Consider the following 22,955-nt stretch of genomic DNA (forward strand, 5'->3'; position numbering starts at 1 on the left):
GCGCCTGATTCCTGTGGATTCTGTGAGCTACCTGATAGCCTTGCAAGAAATCCTTTTCTGCTTAAATAGCAGGACTTGGTTTCTGTTGTTCACAACATAATCAAGAAGTCTGACCGCTGTAGGACCGTGATTTTTTCCCCTCCATGAATGTTATTTTTATAACAGTTAAAAAACACACACAACTACTTCAAAAACAAAGAGATTCATTTGAAACGTGGTTATTTATTGTAACTCAGATGAAGAACAAGAAACCCAGTGAGTTTAAGGTAGATTCATTGATGGTGAGCGCTTGGATTGGGCAGAAACTGTTGCGTGGACATGGCTGGGGGTGGGGGAAGTGTCAGGGCTGTGGTGGTGGTGGAATTGGGTCTCACTAGCTGTAGTATCTCAATGAAGACACTAAAAGGTTGCCTTGTGGAGCTCTTTAATGAAGAGAAAAGAATTATTTATAAATGGACATTGTGTATTAGCAGGTATTCTACATATTGATGAAGGGGAAAGAGTAGAGATTTGAGTAAGACTTGTATCTGATTGGTGTCCTCTTATTAGTTGTATAATTTGGGGCATAATAAATAACTCACCTCTCTGGATGCTACCCACTTGTTTGATGTCTATGTATATAAAATATATTTATATATGATATATATGCACACACTGTATATATATTTCAAACATATATACGCACTATATATATCAAATACATCACTAACATTGTGACATTTTGTAATTTACTTAATGCCTTTTAAGAGGAGAATATTGTTTATTTTAAAAAGGGGAGCGCATTAGCCTTTTTTTATTAAAAAAAATAATTATACCTTTGTACATTTCTTCCAGCATCCAAACCTGGTTACACTCCCCAAGTTAACCATTTTAAACTCAGTTCCTGTTTTAATGCTCCCGGTGGTTGTCTCTGTCTTGCTAAAGCGAGGGATTTGTAACACTTAGCTCTCCCACCTATCTTTCCTCTCCTATGTTTGGAAGTTATTTTTATTTCCCCTCTTGATGACTTTATAATTTTAAATAATATTGTAAACTTCTGTTTCTTAAATCAACTTTGCATAGTATGTCTTGACTAGAGAGCAGACTAAGATGAAGAAATCAGCACTTAGCTGTACTTCTTTCCCCTTCCACCTCCCAATTTTTAAAAGTAACACTATTACCTTATATTGTCAATGTTTTAACGTTTATGTTTTGCTCTTTAAACTATGCTATGCCATTCAAATGTCGTCTATAAATTGTTTCTAAAATAGTGAAAACAAGTAATAGCATTTATTTGACTGTGATTCTACCCGGGCGTTAGACTTGGATTCTTCATTTTCAGATTCGCCTGAAGCTGCAGTACAACAGATGTCAACAGTTCCTTCATTTTAGTGTGTATTCGACTATCTAAGCAGGACGTGCAAAGCTTCTGGGTCAAAACCAGTTTTGCAACCCTTAGCTGATCTCTATCCCCAGCCTATAAAAGGATTAGGGATTGAAGAGACAAATGTTTTTGAGAAAGTTACTGAACTATTGTGGCATTTTGAGTTCCATCTCCCCAGGGAAGAGGTGCTTAAAGATAAGCACTTGGAGAACCTGATATGGGTCCCTTGGTGGTTAACTGGACTGATGTCAGGCACATGCTTGGGGGAATTTAGAGGTCAGGTTGGAGTGCCCTGTGGCCTCAGAGTCAAAGACTGCAGTTGGGAAATAAATGTACTTTCACAGACCACGCCCAAGATGCATACTTCCAACTGACCAGATGCAAGAGAGAGCAGGCCTGGGGTAAGCTTAGATCCTGCTCCTGAGAGCCTCTTAGAGGAGTAGGGAGACCACAGCCTGCACAGCTCCGTGCCCAAATAAGAGAACTGCAGGCTCAACAATAGGTATCTCAGAGGAGCCACTGGAAGCCCCACTCAGGAGAAAGTCCTCTCTAAACACTTGCCGAGGCTAGAAGCAAACACTCAAGTGGACCCTCGCTGCCCCTACCTTGTTTGCCCTCATGCCCTGGCCTTCCCTCATCCCTTCCTCTCCTCAGTGACATCGCTGTGGCTAGCAGGCTCAGGAGAAGTGGACACAAATGTAGGGAAATCATGAAGATTGCATCACTGCCTTGCCTTTCCCACTGCAGGCTTGCTTGCTCCCTACAGTAATCAGCCTAATGAGAGAAAAGCTGAAATTTAAATGCAGGAACAAGTTTTGACTGGGACACAGGTCTGGACCTTGTTTTTACTGAAATGAGACTTTGTTACTTGCAGTCACTGAGGGACTCTTTGCATCTGATACTGACCAGAGGAGTCATGGGCCCAGCCTCAAATTTCATCTAAGGGGTGAGGGAGAACTAGCCCTACAAAGTGGACTCGATCAACAATGGGGAAGAGAACAGAGTGGTTTTCTGTTGACCCCCATGAGTCTTGCTGTTCAAGAGATCAGCTAGATTACCTATTGTAGCACCGGGAAGAACGAGCAGATGTAGAGAGAAGGAAATGTAATCCTGTGTCACTCAGAGAAGGAGAGTTTTGAGCAGCCAAGTCAAATCTAGTGTTTTTTCTTATTTTCTATCATTTGCTCAGTATTATGTCACATTTTAATTTGGTTCAGCTTTGGAGCATGACTCTGACATACAGATTTATTTTTTTTCTGAAGTTTCTAAATGACTCTTCTCTTTTTCTTGTTGACAGAGATCTCAGAGATCATCCAGTTGCCAATTTTTTAACAGCTTTATTGAGATAAAATTGACATACCATAACATTCGTCCATTTAAAGTGTACAGTTCATTGGCTGTTAGCATGTTCACAGACATAGGAAAACTCACCACCATCAATTGTAGAACATTTTCATCACCCTCCAAAGAAACCCTGTACCCATTGGAAGTCACTCTTGATTCCCTTCTGATACTACCAGCCCTAGGAAATCACTAATGTAGTTTCTGTCTCTCTAACTTTACCTGTTCTGGGTATTTCAAATAAATGAAATTATATGTGATCCTTTATAACTGGCTTCTTTTAGTTAGCATGTTTTTGAAGCACAGTATTTTAAAGGGTTATCTATGTTGCACCGTGTATCAGTACTTTCCTCCTTTATTATTGAATAATATTCCATTGATGGATATACCACATTTTATTTATCTGTTCATCAGTTGGAGCTATTTTCATTAATGCTGCTATGAGCATTAGTGTACAAGTTTTTGTGTGGACGTGTTTTCTTTTCTCTTGGCTGTATGCCTAGGAGAAGAACTGCTGAGTCATATGGTAACCCTGTGTTTAACATTTTGAGGAACTGTTTTCCAAAGTGGCTGAGTCATTTTACATTCCCATCAACAGCATATGTGAGTTTCAGTTTCTCCACATCTTTGTCAACACTATTATTGTCTTTATTTTTTTATTATACTCACCTTTCTGGGTGTTAAGTAGTAGCTCATTGTGATTTTGATTTGATGTTGAGCATCTTTTCATGTGCTTATTGACATTTGCATGTCTTTGGAGAAATATCTATTCAGACCCGTTGCTCATTTTTAAATTGGATTATTTGTGTTTTCATTACAAGTCCCTTATCGGATAAATTATTTACAAATATTTTCTCTCATTCTCTAGGTTGTCCTTACTTTTTTCATGGTGTCCTTTGAAGCACAAAAGTTTTTAATTTTGATGAAGTCCAGTTTGTTTATTGTTGTTGCTGCTGTACTGTTATGTTTAAGAAGGCTAGTCTAAGCCAAGGCCATGAAGATTTACTCATATTTTCTTCTAAGAGTTTTATTGTTTTAGCTTATATTTAGGTTTGTGATCCATTATTGGAGCACTTTTATTTTGAAGACGTCTTTCTTCAACACTGAGCAATTTTTAAAATTGATTATCTCCTTCCCTCAATTTGCTCTGCTCTTTCTTTCTAGAACATCTAATAATCAGATGTTGGACCTCATGAATAGAGGCTCTTTGGTTCTTAACTTTTCAAAATCTCACATTTCCTATTTCTTTATCTTATTAACTTATATTCTGGGTATTTTCTTAATTTTTTCTTCTGCCATTCTATTGAAGAATTTGATAATTATATATTTTGATGTTCAGGAACTATTTTTTTAATCTCTGATTCATTTTTTTCCATAGCAGCTATTCTTATTTTATTTATAATTATTATTTTAATACATTTTTATTGATTTCAGAGAGAGAGGAAAGGAGAGGGTGAGAGAGAGAAACATCAATGATGAGAGTCATTGATCTGAAGCCTTCTGCACACCCCCTACTGGGGATCAAGCCTGAAACCTGGGCATGTGCCCTGACCGGGAATCAAACCACGATCTAGATCCTAGGTCGATGCTCAACCACTGAGCCACGCCAGCCAGGCTATTCTTGTTTTATGTATGCTGTAACTTCCCTTATCTCTTTGAAAATATAGATTATGTACATTTACAAGTTTCCTTTTATACTTTCTGAGTAATTTATGTTTTCTCCCTGGGGGTCAGTGATTCTGGTTGATATCTTGGCCCTTGTTTTTCTCTGCAGTTTGATTTCTGAATGTCTGTTGATCCTGACTGTTCATTCTAGTTATGACTGAAAAACTAGACTGGTAATATTTGTAATGTCTGTAATAATTTGTAATAATAATAAACATATAACTGAGATGTATGTACTTACCCACTAATCTAGGAAGTGTTATTAGTTTCCTCATTCTGAAGAAACCAAGGCACAGAGAGGTTAAGTAATTTGCCCAAGATTGCATAGTTAGAAGTAGGAGTTGGGATGAAGTCCAGTTTATTTTTTGTTGTGATCTTTCTCTAGAGTCCATGCTCTTCACCACTACCCTGCTTGTGTGGGTCTGTTTTCACAGCAGGCTTGTCTGTGAGGGAGGGCTGCCTGGGAGCTCTGTGTAGCTGAGTGGGCCTTAGTGATGGCTAGGCTTTATCTCAGGGTGTGCTTGAGAGAAGCAGGCAGATGTCCCTGCTATGCCAAAAAGGCGATTTGAATTTGTAATGAATACTCCACTAGGAACCTTGCACCTCCAGGCAGATTATCCAGCTATTTTAGAAAGAAGTTCACTAGTATTAGCTGGTAGACAAATGCTTCTACTCTCTTACTTGTGCACCTGAAAAAGTCTAATATTTTTTCAGTCTTTTATGAAAATTCTCAAACTTACAAAAAAGTTGAGCAAATAACTCAACAAATTCTCATATACCTTCCACTTGGATTCTGTAGCTCTTAATGTTTTGCCGTATTTGCTATGTCTATACATAAATAAGGGATTTTATTTTGAACTATTTCTAAGTTTTAGACTTCATGGTACTTTACCCCTATATTCCTTAGGAGGCATTCTCTCCTAAAAATAAGATATCCTTCTATCTCACCATAACAACATTATCATAACTAAGAAAACGATCAGTAATTTCCTCATGTCATCTAATATTCAGCTTTTATTTAAACTTCCCCAATCACTCAAAATGTTGTATAACTTTTTCTTAATAAAAAGCTTTTGAACTGCAGTGTGATTTATGCACATTTCTGTGTGTATACCTGTACAGGTTGATGTATTATCAGAAAGTGAGTACATCTACGTAACCTAGTTCCATTTTTAAAAAAATCTAGGGCCCAATCAAGGTTCATTCATTTCCTTTGATTATGTGTCTTTAGTCTTTTGTGTTCTAGAAACTCTTCCTGCCTCTCTGTTCTCTTTCTAGGAAATGATTTTATGAAGAGATGAGTCAGATTGGCTTATTTCTCCTCTGTCATCTTCCATATTTCCCTCCCCTCTCCGTCTCTGTTCAGTTTCCTCCCCTTCTCTTTCTGCTCTTCTTCCTGCTCATTTCTTTCCTCCTTCTCCTCTTCCTTCTTTTTTTGATACAATAATTTTCAGATGCACTCCTCAGCTGAGGGAAATTCAGCAAACCCCAGCACCCATTGCCCAGCTACCACCATTGTTGACAAATGTCCAGATCTGTCTCATCTATACCCCTTGCCATTGGGTTGTTTTGAAATAAATCCCAGCCTTCACAGCATTCAGTCCTTAAATATTTCAGTATATATTTATAAAAGACATGTCTGGGTGCTCAGTAAGGGTTGTTGACTAAAGCATGAACATGTGACTTCCCCGTGTAATTGCCCTGGGCACAGAGACTAGGATCTGAGAGGGAGTGTCTCAGCCGGGTGCTCCAGGAGGCCCAGGCTTCTTACGATCTAGCTTCGTGTGTCCCAGAATCACTTCCACCACTTCCTATTGATCAAACAAGTTCCTAAAGCCAGCTTAGAATAAGGGGAAATAGAAATTTTACTCAATCTCTTTTTCTTTCCTTTTTTGTTTATTTTTGTGTGTGATACTTAACATTGTGATAAGATATACATATCATAAAAATGACCATTTTTACCATTTTAAAGTGTACAGTTCAGTGACATTAAGTGTATTCACAGCACTGTATAGCCATCACCCTATCTATTTTTAAATCATCCCAAATAAAAACTCTGCGCCCATTCAGCAATAACTCCCCTCCGGCCTCCCCAGCTAACCACCATTCTACTTTCTGTCTCTATGACTTTGACCTGATATAAGTGTAATCATACAATATTTGTCCTTTTGTATCTAGCTTATTTCAGGTAGCATGCTTCCAGGGTCGTTCCTGTTGCATGTGTGCCAGCACTTCCTTTTTAAGGCTGGATGATGTTCCGCTGCATGCATCGGACTTCCACCTGCTGGTGTGAAGATCAGCCGTGAGCACAGAGAGGGGGCAGGACTTGATGGCAGCCGACCTTGGAGACTTAACTCTGGAGAGCAGATCTTTCTCAAGAGCTGTGGTCTTCCTTGCTGGGGAATCATAAGGTCTGACTCTAACTCGCTGAATCTTGAGACGCTAACCATGGTGGAGAAGAGGCCAGGAGCAAGAAAAGGACACAAATTAGAGACGTGCAGAGAAAAGGAGGAAAGAATAGTGGAGTGAGGAAGATAAGAGTATCAAGAATCATGGATCTGCAGTTTTGTTGAAACCTAACTTCCTGCTGTCTTTCTTATCCTCAAATCCAAATGCGCTTCTGCCAGCGTTTTCCCGAGGGCCACGGCAGACCACATTCCTGACCCTTCTGTCTTGTTTGCATCCATTCTGATGTGTCATGCCATCCTCTGGTTATTTCTTTTAAGATTCTCATTCTTATCATTTCTTTTGAGATTCTCATTCTGATGTTTTTCTCCTGGTTGCAACCACAGTCCTGATGACAACATGTTAATTTAGGGATGGCAGAGCTAAGTTGTACTGGGGAATTATAGAGCCAGACACATGCTAAAGGCACCCCCTTTTTTGTTACGCCTGATTGCTTGGCTCAAGAAAAGTCACTTTCCTGAGAAACGAGGGGCGATGAGCTGAAAGGGAACCCTGGGAGACTGGAAATCTGCAAGAGGATAGGGGAAGGAGCCCTGGTAGGACAGAATTCCCTTTTCACAAGCAAGGAGACTTGTACATTTTCACCAGAATATGCAACTCTGGTTACTTATCTTGAAACTGTTCTCAAACTGATGAAGATTTGTGTCTTACTCTGGTGGAGAGAGGAAGAAGCCTTTCACTCTTGTTGAAAAAGGAATTGGAAATAAATGTTATTATATTTTAAACACTTTAATTTCAGGACAGCAGTAACATGAGTAAATCTGATACTTAAAGGTCTTTGGGAGGAAAGAGAGACAGCTGGTTCTGTTCGCAGCAATGGGCCTGTGTTTGACTTGTTAGCAAGGAGAACCAGTCTGAATGTTAGTAATATATCTGCCAAGTTTCTGCAAGAAGTTTAAGGGGTGTAGCAGGGGTGAAGCCTGGGAGTAGGTCATCTTGGGATCTGAAGATTAAAGCCACACAGACAAACCAAGTCAGTGTATGTGAGAGCTCCGAAACAGGTTCAAAGGAGCAGGAGTTTGGGCTTTTGAGCGATTGTGATTTATTATGTTTTGTTGGTTGCCATGGTGCTGCTTGGTCAATCAGAAGGTTCACTTTGTTGAACTGCTTTAGAAAAGCTTGAGTTGGGAGTCTTGTCTTCAAATCCGCACCCCCTCCCCCTGTGTCATTGTGTTGTGTTCAGATAACTTTGCTCATGATTCTACATCTTTGTATTAAAATGCTTCCCCAAATGGAATTAAAATTTTAAGTGTTAAGAGTCAAATAAGCAGGTATATTAGCTGTCATGGGTTCTGTGGAATTTGTCTTATTGACCAGTGACTAATCAATGATTTGGAGCTTGGATTCCATGTCTCCAAGAACATAAATGTTAAAATGCCAGCCAGATCACATGATGTTCCTGTTTTAATGGGAAAATGTAACCTGAACTCTAAGGACTTGCTGCTTTGTTCTTCCACCCACTCACCCCCACCCCCTTCCCATCTTCCTTCCTCAGGAAGTGGTGAGATCCCACTCAGAGCAAAGGTGATAGCAATTTTCACACAAGCGGTGATAGCAAATTTGGTGTTTGCCTTCCAGTGCCTGCCTTTATATGTTCAGGATATTAGTAAGAAAGCCTGATACCTCCAGGTAGTGTGTATCATACAGTATTGATTTTCTTTCATTTGTTCATTGAATGATTGATGGATTCATTCATTCATTTGGTGTTATTTAAGACCGCCTATGTTTTAGGGTCCTTGGTTCAGATTTTATCCCCCACTGGAGAAAAGTATATTTTGTTTTTCATTTGTTTTGAGCAGTATGAAAGGCTGCCTGTGGGAGGACAAGGCCTGCTGATTTAATGAGTACCAGTGATTTTTTCTTGGGAATGAAAAAAGTGAATGACATTGTGAAAGAAGAGAATCCTGAGGCAGTATTAGTATTTTTTATTTTTTTACTGAATTTATTGAGGAGACACTGGTTAACAAAATTATAAAGGTTTTGGGTGCACAATCCTACAACACATCACCTGTACACTGTATTGTGTGTTCACCACCCCAAGTCAAGTCTCTGCCCATCGCCATTTATCCCCCCATACTCTCCTCCACCTCCCTCTTCCCAGCCCTGGCAGTTACCACACTGTTGTTGGGTAGCTCAGTTGGTTAGAACGTCATCCCAATACGCCAAGATTGAGGGTTGGATCTGGTCAGGGCAAATACAAGAAGCAACCAGTGAATGCATAAATAAGTGGAACAGCAAATTGATGTCTGTCTGTCTCTCTCAAATAAATAAAAATGTATCAAGAGTAAAAAAAAATAGTACTTTTAAAATTAAGTCTTTGAGTTTCCTCATGAGGAAATAATTTGATGAGCTTTTGATATTTAAGTAGAAAAATGCACACAAACACACACACAAATTCACTGATGCCGTTCATGACCTCATGACCTAATCACCTTCCAAAGGCCCCACCTCCTAATACCATCATCTTGGGGGTTAGAATTTCAACATATGAATTTGGGGGACACAAACATTCAGACCATAGCACTGAGTTTTATTCCACTTCTGAGTATACTGTCGTCTGTTCATCCATCCTCCTGTTGCACATTTGCATTGTTTCCAGGTCTTGGGTAGTATGAATCAGTGCTACAAACATCCTGTGTATCTTCTTGTGGACATATGCATTGCTTTGTCTTGCATATATACTGAAAAGGGAATTGCTGAATCATAGGGTGGTGAATGTTTAACTTTATTAGAAACTGCCAATAGTTTTCCATAGTGGTTGTACCATTTTCTAATTGTTTCTTAGGCTCTTGAACAGCCCTATTTTTAGCCTCACTTTCATTTCCAGAGGTATTTGCAGCAATCTAAACATTTGGAGATGCTGAGGAGTAAATCCTGTTGAGTTTTGGCTTTCCTCATTGCTCTCTTAGGATTCACTTTTCTCAGGACTACTGAGTCAATTCACAGTTGAACACTGGCTTTCTAGCTTCTAAAATTTTGTTGCTGTTTTTTTTATTTGCTATGTCTGTGGATTTCTGCATTTAAAATTTTTCATTTACTGCCATTTTAATGTGTTTTCAGGGATTAGTAGAACTAAATGCATATGTTCAACTCACCATTTTAAACCTATTCAATTTTAAACTGTCTTCACACGGTTACTGGAATAGTTTATTTATTTAAACATGCATAGTTGAGTTTCAGTTGCCTCTTGAGCTTGGGGCAGTAGGGCAGTAAGAAGCAAAATAAAAGTCTTAGGCAGTAGGGAAAGGTCAGCCTATTTAGAGAATGAGATCTTGTATCAAAAAAGACATTGAACAATATTAAGCTGTTACAGGTTTAATTATTTAATGCTACTATGTGATGGGGATTATGAAGGACTTTTAGTTTGGTAGGAACAGGTAAACTGAAGATGATGTTTCTTCTTGATAGCCTCAGGTTCCCCAAATATTCCTTTATTGGGTCATTTAATTGAGATCTGGAATGAACTGAAGTCACAATTGCAAAAGATCAGAGTTGAGGTGAATTCCAAATACTGAACTGAAAAAGAGAATACTTTTTGCATCAAGCTACCTGATATATAAGTGTCATAAAATACTAATGGTTCAAATTAGTAACAATAAAACTAAAAGCATGAAAGACTTAATTCATGTTGCCAGTCCTTGTGAGAGGTCCAGCCAGCTCTTCAGATTTTGCATCTCTGCCTTAAATGAATGGATTTTACATCTAACCCTTAAAAGCCATAGGGTGCATTGGGGCAAGCCCTCCACTTTCTTGGTCCCACTTTCTTTTACGTCTAAAATACAAGTTACAGAAGGACATTTCTCCATCACCTCTGGGCTTTTCTGTTTTTTGATGATAAATCAAAAATGAACTGGCTTCAGCAGAATTCAGGAACTGTAACCCATGGTGTTCACTTCACTGGGCAAGTGATGGTGAAGTTTAAGTGAGAACTAGAGAACTAAGTTCAAAGAGCAGGAAAAAACTTGGGTTAAATATAAAGACAAGTTTTATAGAGAAGTTATATGAGCCAGGGTTCCAGCAGGGCACAGATGACACAATAAAATTATAACTTGACAAGCGGTTAACAAAGGGCCTTCTCACAAAGAGGCGAATGCAGGGCGTAGGGAGCAGTGAGCCTGTTACTGTCTCTGGGCCTTTGTGAGAAGAGGAAGCAGTGGATGGAGCCTGGCAATGCAGTCATGCAGGGGAGCCATTCAGAGGACCCTGTGGCCTTCCACTGAGGGACACAGCCAGCCTGAGGCTGCGGACAGGGAACCGGGGAAATAACTACACTCGCCTCACTCTCCTCCTCCCACAGAGCTTCTGTCAGGGCTCCCCACTGGCTGAACTTAACTAGAAACCAGAGGCCAAAGGGGCCCCATCAACACAGTCTTCATAGGTCAGCCTCTCTGGGAAGAGAGCAGGGGAGTGAAGAGTGGAGAGAAGATTGGGCGGGGGGGCAAACAGGAGACACCCTGCATGCTGGTGTCAGTGGGCAGCGTGGAGTGAGCTCCTACCGCAGGCTGCAGAGAGAAGTCTGTCTGGAGAAGTTTTGGAAACAGTATACCTGCGGGTTATTATAATAGAGCACCTTTTCCAGCTGCCATAAATTCAGGTGTGTCACAAACGTAAGAACAAAATGCTAGTGTCAGTCTTTGTGAAATTCATTTTGTGAGGTCCACTTTGTAATCACAACAAAGCTATTCCTCAAAAGAGGAAATGCCTGTTATTAACAATGATGAAACTGCTTGCAGGGCATTTTTCACCTTACAGAGGACTTTCATATACATAATTTTGTGTGATGCTCAATAATTTTGTGAGGTAGGTTGGAAGAGACTTGTTTAACAGGTGGGAAAAGTGAGTCTCACAGAGGTTGCCTAAAATATGGCAAATAAGTGGGAAAGCCTGAATTTGAACCAGGTCTCCTGATTTCAAATTCAGGTGCTTTCCACAAAGAGAAACTCAAATCACTGCAATGATTTTTTTTTTAAAGGCAAGAACAATGACAGTACAAGAAAATAAGAAATTCTTCCCCTTTCCAGGTATCCTGAGTTGGCGCTGTGACTGTCATGTTCTTCATTAGTAGCTGATGTTTCACTGTCTTCTGTTTTTATTTTTTTTTTTGCAGGGGGACCCTATCTGCTAATGTGGTTGGAAATTTGGGTCTTGGAAGTCATTCCATTATACCCAGGTTAAAGCCAAAGGGATCCATCTTGAAGGTCCCTGTAAATCCTAAGTGGGTCCCTTCTAACGCCAGTATTTTTTACCCTTGAACTTGATCCAACCTCTGAAATAGATATGTTTGGGATCCTAATAACCCCCATGTCTCATATATGCATAAGAGTTATTTTAGTGACCATTTGGCCAATCAGTTTGTCCAGATAGTAATAATAGTAATAAAAAAGCCATATGCAGGAATACATTTGGGGAACAACACATGATGATTTTTGCACAGCCCATGTGCCTTGGCCCAGGTCCTCATTGTGGGATTTGCAGGGCAGCATTCTCGTGATTTGACTCTGACTTCCCATTGGCAGCCCCTCCTGTGCAGGAGAGAAGCCAATCCTCCCAGGCAGTCAATTCCCCGGGCATTCTTTCATCTTGTTTGTCATTCTGACATTTTAGAAGTGGCACCATTCGCTGTATGATCTCACACTCCTGCTCTGGCAGCTAGACTCAGGATTTTCTTTCTTGGGACTTTAGAAATTATATATATAGTGAATGTCATTTATGTAAATTCCTGATCATAAGTGTTCAGTTAGCTAAGTTTTGTCAGTTGGATACACCCACGTAGCCAATAACCAAAAAGATACAGAACATTTTTATCACTCCAGAAAATTCTCTTACCTCAGCCAATCCCCTCACTTCTTAAAGAAACAGGCAGCCACCCTTCTTATTTCTGTCCCCATGATTATTTTGTCTGTTCTTGAATGTCATGGAAGAGGAATCATTTCGTTTTCGGCTTGCTTTACTCAACATAATGCCTTTGAACTTCATGTTGCTGTGCATCAGTACTTTGTTCCCTTTTATTGCTGGAAGTATTCCACTGTGTGAAAATACCACAGTTCGTTTATTTATTCTTCTATTGTTGGATACGTGGGTTTTCATTTTTTGGTCTAATATGAATAAAGCTGCTGTCAGTAGCTTCTGTAAGTCCTTTTGTTGGCAGTTGCACTTATTTCTCTGGGCTTATTCCTAGGAGTGGAATTGCAGGTCATATGGTAGGTATATAGAATTTTTTAAATCAAAATTTATTGTAGAATAGTTGTAGATTTACAGAAATATTGCAAAGATAGTACAGAGAGGTCCTATACACCTCATACCCAGTTTCCCCTATTATTGACATCTTACATTAGTATGGTACATTTGTTGCACTTAATGAACCAATACTGATACATTATTAACAACTAAAATTTTTTCTTCAGGTTTCCTAAGTTTATACTAATGTCCTTTCTCTGTCCAGGATGCAGTCTAGGCCACCACGTTACATTTAGTTGTCATCTCTGCTTAGGCTCCTCTTGGCTGTTACAGTTTCTTAGACTTTCCTTGTTTGTGATTTTTTTGACTGTTTTGAGGCGTTCTTGTAAATGTACCTCAGTTGAGATTGTTTGCTGTTTTTCTCATGAACAGACTGAGGTTATTAGGAATGTTGGGGAGGAAGACCACGGAGGTAAATGCCCTTTTCACCATATCATAGAAAGGGTGCATACCATCAACAGGACATATAGTGATGTTAACCTTGGTCTCCTGGTTGATGTAGTGTTTGTCAGGTTTCTCCACTGGGAAATTATTCCTGCTCCATCCTTTCATACCACATTCTTTGTAAGGAACTCACCTTGTGCAGCCCACATTTATGGTGTAGGGAGTTGAGATTAGATTATCTCCATAAGTTATTTGGGATTTTTCTGCATGGGAGATTTATATTTAATTATTAAGAAACTGAAAAAGAGTGTTCTAAAGTGGTGGTACCATTTCATACCCAGACAAGCGATAGGAGCACGAGTGTCCGTGTGCTCCTCATTCTCACCAGCACTTGCTATTGCCAGTCTTTTAAATTTTAACCATTCTTGTTGGTGTAAAGTGGTGTCTCATTATAGATTTAATTGCATTCATGATTATTAATGATGTTGACATCTTTTCATGTGTTTATTGGTCATTCCTGTAGCTGCTTTTGTCAAATATATGTTCCAGTCTTTTGCCCAATTTTAAATTTGGGTTGCTTGCCTTTTTATTACTGAGTTGAGGAGTTATTTGTATATTTTGGAAAAGGTCCTTTGCTCAGCGTATGTGTGAAATATTTTCTTCCAGTCTGGGGCTTGCTTGTTGATTTTTTTAATGGTGTGATGAGCTTGGTTTAAGATTTTAATGATCCAGAAATTGTGGTCTAGTGGTGGGTAATGGACTCTCACTCGTTCTTTGTCTGATGCTGCTGACCTTTAGTTATGAAGAGTAGTGGTGTGCTGGTGGACAAAAAGGTTATAACTATGTTTTCTTTTCAAGGCATCTGATAGTGCAGTAGATAAAGCAGTACCTAGCAGTTACTGGCGCCTCTCTGTCTGGTGGCTGAGTAGGTGCAGGGTTTGAGGGGCAACTGAGAAATTCCAGTCTTATCAGGAGAGGCTCAGCCTGTCCCATGCAGAACTGTTTGAAGGCTCATCTTTATTTTCACTTGTATACTACAGTTTCTGGCTAGTAATGGCTCTGAGCTCCTTGATTTCCCTGGATTCCATTTATATTCTAGAACTTTCCATTTATCTACTTACTACTGATTCTGCAAACCTCAGGGAAAATAACAATGGCTCAAGGAGTAAATAGCCATTGCTTAATGTAATGTGCAGATAAAAGATAGGAACAGAACTCCCTTATCTGCAAGTAGGAAAAAAAACAGGGACGTGAAATTATTGAGAAGACTTGAAAGGCAATGACATTCCTGAGCACATTTCAGAAATTCTCGAAAGTGGGGGAAATTTCTGGAAACTACAAACATGGTTCTGACTTTTTAAAAAATGTTTCCTCTAGGAAGAGAATGTGAGTTTGTTTATTCAGACAAAACTCTCTCTGAGTTTAGCTGTCGTCTTTTTCTAACTACCTATTTTCTTGCCATTTCAGGTAAACCTCTTCGTGCTGCTCTCTGTGGTGTGTGTCCTCTTAAACTTAGCTGGGTTTATCCTGGGCTGCCAAGGGGCCCAGTTCGTGTCCAGCGTGCCCAGGTGTGATTTGGTAAGCGGCCCTGAAACATCGCTGTGCACGGGGCTGACCCTGGCCTGCCTGTCTGGTTCACCTTGGGTGCCAGCGTGTAGCTGGCAACATCTAGCACCAGGCAGTGTCCTAAAGTGAAACCTGAAGTTGGCAAAAGGAATCTGCCTGCTGATTATTTTACTCAAGTTGTCAGTTATTTTGTTCAAGGCAGGGGCCAGCCAGCAGAACCCCAGACTACAGTAATATAATCCATCATTGGTTAATTGGTGGATTAGTTATCCACTATCAATATCTGTCTGCTCTCATCTAACGAGGAAAAATGGATATAATCAGAATACAGGTCAGCAGACCTTTACCCACAACCTTTGGAGGCCAGGCGTGTTTCAGATTTCAGAGTTTTTCTAATTTTTAGAAGATAAATGTGACATATATACTATTTATTCTTTTGCACTCCAGTGGACTCTGGGACAGTGGCTGTAATAGAAACATTTTGGATTTTAGAATTGTGTATAAGAGGTTGTGAAACTGTACCATCTCTGAATTTTTTCCTAAATTTTAATTGTGGTAAAATACATATAACATAAAATTTACCATCCTAACCATTCAATAGTGTTAAGTACATTTCCATTGTTGTGCAGCCAATCACCGGAACTCTTTTCATCTTGCAAAACTGAAGCACTATATCCATTCAACAATAACTCCCCATTCTCCCCCCAGCCCCTGGAAACCACCATTCTACTTTCTATGAATTTAACTACTGTAGGTACCTCATATAAGTGGAATCATACATTATTTACGTTTTTTCTTTGGACTGGCTTATTTCACTTAGCATAATGTCCTTAAAGTATTAACCATATTGTACTATGTGTACAATTTTCTTTCTTTTTAGGCTAAATAATAGTCCCCTGCATGTATATGACACATTTTGTTTATCCATTCATTCATCAGTGGGTGATTGGATTGCTTTCTCCTTTTGGCTGTTGTGAATAATACTGCTGTGAAAAAAGGTTTACAAATACCTACACGAGAGCCTGCCTTCAGTTCTGTGGGATATATGCCCAGAAGTGGAATTGCCCATCATCTCTGAGCTTTTTAAAAGGACTTCGTAGTAACAAATATATCCCTCTGACACAAAGCAAAGCAGATAAAAGGAATTTTTAGAAGTTGTATTAAATCTCATCTATTTGGAACTTGGTTCAAGGCAGCCTCACCCTCTCACCCTTTTGAAACAAGCCGGATGCAAGCAAAGAAGGGCCACATTCTCCAAAGGCTGTGATAAGGCCCTTGCAGGGAAACTCATGACCTTCCCAAACAGGAAAGCTCCTCAGGGACTCACTGAAAGCCTGCTGCTCCTTCTTAACAGCCCTTTTGATTTTTGTCATTTAATTACTCAATAACCTTAAGTTATGGGGTCACGGTCTCACGACCTTTTCTGGTGTGAAGGGCCTCTGCGATTCACCCTATCCTACCTGCTCACTGCGGCAGCTCACACTCCCTGTAATGCAGCCAAAGCCTGCAGGTTCTTACCCAGGCTCCTGCCCTGCTTGCTTATTTCTAACTGTGCTGTCTCTCTCCCCCACATTCCCTACCCCTCCCCCTCACTTCTCTGTTCATCCAAGTGTCATCAGTCTTTTAAAGACTCATTCAATGATTCTCTTTCAGGAAATGGTCCCTCGTCCCCCGACAAGATAATCTCCCAGAATGTCCCAGCTGTACACCACTTATCCTTTCCTTTTGTCTTCTCTTTTTCCAGGCAGGCATTTCTCTATTATCTTGGGAGTTTTCAGCAGCATCCTAAACATTCCTTTATATACAGGGAGTTCCCAGAAAAAATTTTTTGAACAAAGCTTGGTTTTCCAATTACTCATTGCACAGCAAATTAGAAGGGGCAAAGAGAATAGATACAAGCTGGAAGCGAAAAGTCATAACATATGGAAAGACAATTGGGGAAAATTGTAGCGTCTGTTGCATGCAAGATACCGTGATAGAGGCTGCAGAGAGGAGAACGAAAAGTCAGACATTGCTCTGACCTAGAATTTTATCAGTAGCAAGAAGAGTAGGATATGTATGGCAAATGCTTGATCAGTGTTCTTGGAGGGGATGAATAAGTACCCAGCTGCAGAGCAGGCTAGACTGTTCAGCTATCAGTGAGACCCAGTTCTAGGGGATGCAGAGGGAGGCCTGTACCCATGGGAAGAGGGGGAGGGCTACCTGGAATACCAGATTGGGAGGGCAGTGGTGAGAAGTGAGTTAGTGCTTACATCACTGGTAGCTCTGGAGAAAACAGAAGCCAGATTGCAGGGGTTTAGGGTATAGATAGGTGACTTTTCTAAGAAAGTCTATGGTTCTCTACCCTGGCCCATTAAAGTAACCTGGGGGAACTTTTTAGAAAATAGCCAAGCTTGGGTCCTACATCCAGAGATTCTCAGTTGCCCTGGAATGGGGGTCTGGGCATGAGTACTTTTTTAAGCTTTTAAGTGTATTTTTAATTTAAAACATTTTCTTACCACAAAACCAACTCTGTGGTTGTTTCTGATTATATAATTGTAAAAATTTGGATAAGCCATAAAGTATAGGACAGAATTAAAAAATCATTTGTAATCTTACTATTCTTGGATAGCACAGTTAACTACTTGGTGACTTTATTTTAGCATCTTTTAATGTATAAAACACATGCTTTTCCATCAACGTCATAATTGTTTTTCATTAGAGAGGCTGTTTAACAAATGAAGTCTTTGGGGTAAGGAGATGCACTTCTTTCCTCCTTTCCTCTCCACACACGCCACCCCAAATCCATGGTCACAAGCTGGGAAGCTCCCATTCATGTTCTCATGCTCCTAGAATCTTACATAAATGTGTATGGGGTTATTCAAAATTTATTTTTCAAAAATGGGGTATATTCTATCTACTTTCCTGCATATTGTTTTTCTATCACTTAGATAAAGATACAGTAGATAAAGATAGAGTAGGCTAGTTCACTCTTTCCTCTTTGTCTGTGGTAGTTTGGGTTTTGGCCACTAGAAACAATGCTGCGTGTCCCTTTGGGGCTTTTACCTAAGGGGGCAGGTTCCCAGGACAGTGATGTTCTTCTGCTTGTCTAGTATTTTGTTACACATTCAACCATTTGATGATTTTTTTTTTTTAATTGAGGTAAAATCTACAAACAGTGAAATGCACAGCTCTTATGTTTGCAGTTCATTGAGTTTTGATCAATGTATATATACATCTTGACAAATACACTCATGTGTATACCCAAGCAAGATTTAAAACATTTTTAGTACTCCAGAAAGTCCTTTGGAGTCTCCGTTCAGTTAGTCTCTACTCTCATAGGCAACCACTGTTCCAGTTTCTTTCACCATAGATTAGTTTTGCCTTCTTGAACTTCATATAAATGGAGTCCTACAGTATGTACCTTTTGGTGTCTGTCTTATTTTGCTCAGTATGAAGTTTTTGAGATTTATCCATTTTTTCCAGAGCAGTGTTTCATTGTATAAAAAAACTGCAATTTATTTTATCATTCTCCTGTTGATGGGCATTTGGGTAGTTTCCAGTTTGGGAGTATTATGAACAAAGCTATTGTAAATATTTCCGTATAGTGTTTTTTTTGTGGGGACCTGTTTTTATTTCTCTTGAGTAAGTACATACAGGTAGAACTTCTGGGTCATGTAGTAAATGTGTATCTAACTTAAAAACTCCTAAGTTGTTTTCCAGACAACTTGGGGAATAAGTATTTTTAATTTAAAATGTATAGCAGTTCCTTTAATAAAGGGCTTCAGCCCACATTTCTACTAGTGACCCTCCAACAGCAACAAGTATTTCCATCTTTAATTTTTTGCCAGTCTAATGGGGCTAAAGTGAGATCTCCTCCTTACTTTAGTTCGAAGTTCCCTAATTGCTAAAGATGGCATTGCCACTTTTTGGGAGGCTTCCCAGAAGATTCTAATGTGCAGCTAGGGTTGAGAACCACAGCACTGGGTGGTGATGGGAGGAAGGAGTGGATCTGACAGCCAGTGTCAGGCTGAAGGATGAATGTTTTTCACTTAGGATTAGGAAGGCTTGAACGGGTTTGCTTGCAGATGGGTTAAAGAGATTGATGAGAAGTTAGAGTATGTTTTTAGAAACCTTGGGCAGAGATGGGATTAAGAAAGGAGGTGAAGGGTCAGGAATAGGAAGAACACTAAATGCACAGAGCCTTAGAACTTCTCTTATCAGCTGGGCACAATCATTGATATTCATTATTATTTGCATAATTATTAAACTTTCAAATTGTCTTGTTTAAAGGGATTAACCTTCCTGCATCTGGAATATTTTGCCTTCCACACTGGCTCACCCCAGAGGTTTCTGTGTATTTGAATGTCTGGCATTGTGTGTATACCCCACACAGGCCTGTTCTCTCTCTTAACTGAAGGCCTTATATCAAGAATGGACTTGTGGGAAGGGATTATTTTGTAAGATGACATCTCGTCTTACCTGAGGGAGGTGAATCCTTAGGTAAGATCTTGAAGCTTACAGAAATAAAAGAAATAGAAATTATATTGCACCATGTTGGAAAAAGTGAGCTCGGGTCCTGTTTGGGAAGAAGAGGGCCTTGTGTGCTGAGCAGAGTGGTTACATGCACAGAACATATCATCTCTATTAGCTGCTTGTTGCTACTAAATAGTGCTGTCAATACTGAAATGGGAAGTTCCCAGCTGGAGACTTCAAAGGAAGAAGACCATTGGGAGTAATATTTACCTGCAGAATTTAGCTCAGTATAAGGACTGTTACTAATTGTGGAAGAGGGGTCAAGAGAAAGCCAGTGATCCCTGGAGGAAAGAAAAGTTCCCACCTGCCTAGACCCAGCCTAGAGAAATTCTGTCTGAATGGCCACAGTAGTTTTCCTTTAGAAGGCAAGAATCTATGATAGATCTTAGCAGCAGGATGTATCTTCAAAAAATGTGAGACAGTGGAAGAAAAATTCAAATACAGACAGCCTAATGCCTTTGTGTGTGTGTGTGGCGGGGTGTGGATTTAGGTGTGAGGACATTGCTGAGATAATCTCTGTGGACAAGCCAGGAAAGGACAGAAACCAAATGGGAGTGAATTGATAATTATGGAGCCCATCAAGGTAACTCCGGTTGTAAGTCTTTGTATCAGAGGCAGAATGTCCATCAAAATCTGCGCATCAGTGTCTGACATAATAATGCATCCCTTTCAATGTAGTTTAAGGACAAGGAATCCATGGAGTTCTGCAAGAGGCAAAACTAGTTATGTAGAAAAAAATCAAAACCATGGTTGTCTCTAGGAGGATGTGGGCAGGGATTGATGGGGAAAGGGCGTATCGTTGTGGTAATGTTCTCTATGTTGATAAGGTTTGAGTTACACAGGTATATGAGTTGCTCAAAATTCCTTAAATGGTATGCTTAAGATTAGTGTTTGCAAATTTTGTGTGTATATAAATTTCACCACATGGAAGGGGAGGAAGGGAGGGAAAGAAGGAAGGAAGGAAGGAGGGAGGGAGGGAGGGAGGGAGGCTATAACCAAACCAAAAAATGTTTTGTAGTCCAGTACGATGACTAGAGGATAAGAATCTTAATTCAATAAGAAATTTAGTCTAGTAACTAAAACATTGTCGATGTCCAGGCATTCTTAAAGATTCCTGAAGAATTCTGCAACTAGTGAAGTCAAAGCTGTCTGATGAATTTAACAGGTGTGGAAGAGGTGTGGCCCTTCTTTTTAGCCAAAATAGAATAGTCAACTTCAACAACTCAAGCTGTAGAGCAAATGAAACAAACCTTTGCCCCCAAAGTATAGGTTTTATGAGCCATAATCAGGGTACATACTTTCACAACCTGACTCAAGGGAAACTTGGAAAAGTGACCAAACGTTTACAAAGCATCTCACCAAAATATATATGAGATTACCGATCATTGAAGTTATCACTCAAAGAAAACATTGAAGATGTGAGCTGAGAGATCATTTTAAGCGTACATGGTTTAGGGTTACTGTTCACCAAAATGTACCGTCTGCTTCTTACAGGTACATGGTAGACTGACCTTCCTTGCCCTCTTGGAGTTTGATAGGGACATATTAGGTAAAGTGTTGAGTGTCATCTCCAAGAGGAAGATTTAAGCTAATGTTACCAGATTAGCAAATAAAAGCACAGGATATGAATTAATTTGAATTTCAAATAAACAGCTAATAGTTTTTACTATAAACATGTCTCATGCAATATTTGGGACTTACGTATACTAAAAAATGGTGTGCTATTTATCTAAATTCAAATTTAACTGGGTGTCTTGTATTTTATCTGGCAACCTTACTTTAATAAAGCCAATGTGCAATTGATCTGTGTTCTCCATTTTTCTGGCACAGGGATGATCAGTCCTGAGATGGTAGATACTCCATCAACCTGGGTCTCTAAGTGACTGTGATGACTCTAAGTCCCCTGCTGACCTAAATGGACATGTAGCATGTTCAAGAAATAACCTTGCTTGATTAAGCCACTGGAAAGTGGGGGCTGGTTGTTACCACAGCATACCAGAGCTTATCCTGACTGATACAGACACTGCCTCAAACTGAACCCTACCATATCTCATTCTGTAGGATTGGTGCTCCATGGTATAGTCTATGTATTTTTTCTTAGTAATTAAATTATTGTTTACCTTTCGCCCCTAAGGTGGACTTAGGTGAAGGCAAGATTTGCTTCTGTTGTGAAGAATTTCAACCAGCCAAATGCATGGACAAAGAAAATGTCTTGAAACTCTTCCCGGTTCAGCCTTGTAGTGCGGTCCACCTTCTACTTAAGGTACCTCGAATGGATTCCAACCCCTGCCCCCAGCAATAACTATACTTTAGATCCCCAGAGAAAGCAAAGTTACTTGAAATACTCCTGTCCTGATACCTCCCTTAAACAGTTGCGCTGCTGAAAGCAGATGTGAACAACCCCTCATCAGTGCCTCAGAGATAGGATTGAACACAGCAAGAATCACATACTATTGTGTGTCTCTTAAATTATGTATGGATAGCTTTCTTTGAGTTCAAGAATTATAAAAATAGTAAAAAATGTAAAGGAGCCTAATTATACATATGTATGTATACACTTATATACATATGTATGTACATACACCCATGTGATATAGCTACATACATATGATGTAGCTTTTAGCAAAACCTTTAAATTGCATGCCCATTTGTCATTGTTCTCATTCTCCTAGGTTAGTGTGAGTCTTGTGGGCTATTGAGCTCTACTGTTCTGGGACCCAGACTTAGGAGAGAGGTTGGCCAGAAAAGACAGGAAAAATTCAAGCAGTTTATCTCTTGTTTAACAGGCAACAACTGTGATAAGCAAAAGATTAAAAACAAATGATCCCAATTGAAGAGAAATACAAAATTAACCTGTATTAGGGAAGTAGATAAAAACTGTGTCCTGATTTAGGTCCATCAGCCCAGTGAGTGACAAGATCAGTTGGTGAACCGTGAGGTATTAGCTTTTGGATAGTCTACCACTGATGGCTTTCTTTAGTTAGATCTTTGGGGTTTATTTTTTTTGGTGGGGGGAGGAATCTCTGAGTAGAGAGAGAAGCTGCCAGCTCTCTGGATTATGCAGGATGTAAAAATGGCCTTCTTTTTTGGCTTCTGGAGTTTTGGTAGCTGAGTCACCCCCAGACTTTCTGAGCCAGGACTTAGCTTGGGGAAAGCCCCACTAAGGAGCCAGGACTGTGGCAGCAGAAACTTTTGGAATTGCCTTTGCTGCTATTCTGAGGAGAGAAGCCCTGTTTACACTTGGGCGGCCTGCCCCCTCCCTTGTCCTAGTTGTGTGCCCTGCGCATCTCTGCCAATAGCTCCTGAAATAGAATCAGTGGCCACAAATTAAGCAGCAAGCTGTCCTGGCATAAGGCAGTGGGCGGGGGAGGCTGGGAATTGATGTCACTGGAAACTCCAGCTTCAGAAGAGAAACTCA

At 39.9% G+C, this 22,955-nt stretch overlaps 1 protein-coding gene across 1 annotated transcript in view; it reads left to right on the plus strand.

Annotated features, from left to right (window-relative positions):
* Nucleotides 1-22,955, plus strand: part of ENTREP1 (endosomal transmembrane epsin interactor 1) — a 57,348-nt gene that overhangs the window by 18,714 nt on the left and 15,679 nt on the right. Inside the window, exons 3-4 of the mRNA XM_016214293.2 lie at nucleotides 14,924-15,034; nucleotides 21,672-21,800. Of these exons, the coding sequence (XP_016069779.2) occupies nucleotides 14,924-15,034; nucleotides 21,672-21,800 (240 nt within the window). The remainder of the gene's footprint in view (nucleotides 1-14,923; nucleotides 15,035-21,671; nucleotides 21,801-22,955) is intronic.

This window comes from Miniopterus natalensis, chromosome 12 (assembly GCF_054644295.1).
Source record: "Miniopterus natalensis isolate mMinNat1 chromosome 12, mMinNat1.hap1, whole genome shotgun sequence".
NCBI lineage: Eukaryota > Metazoa > Chordata > Mammalia > Chiroptera > Miniopteridae > Miniopterus > Miniopterus natalensis.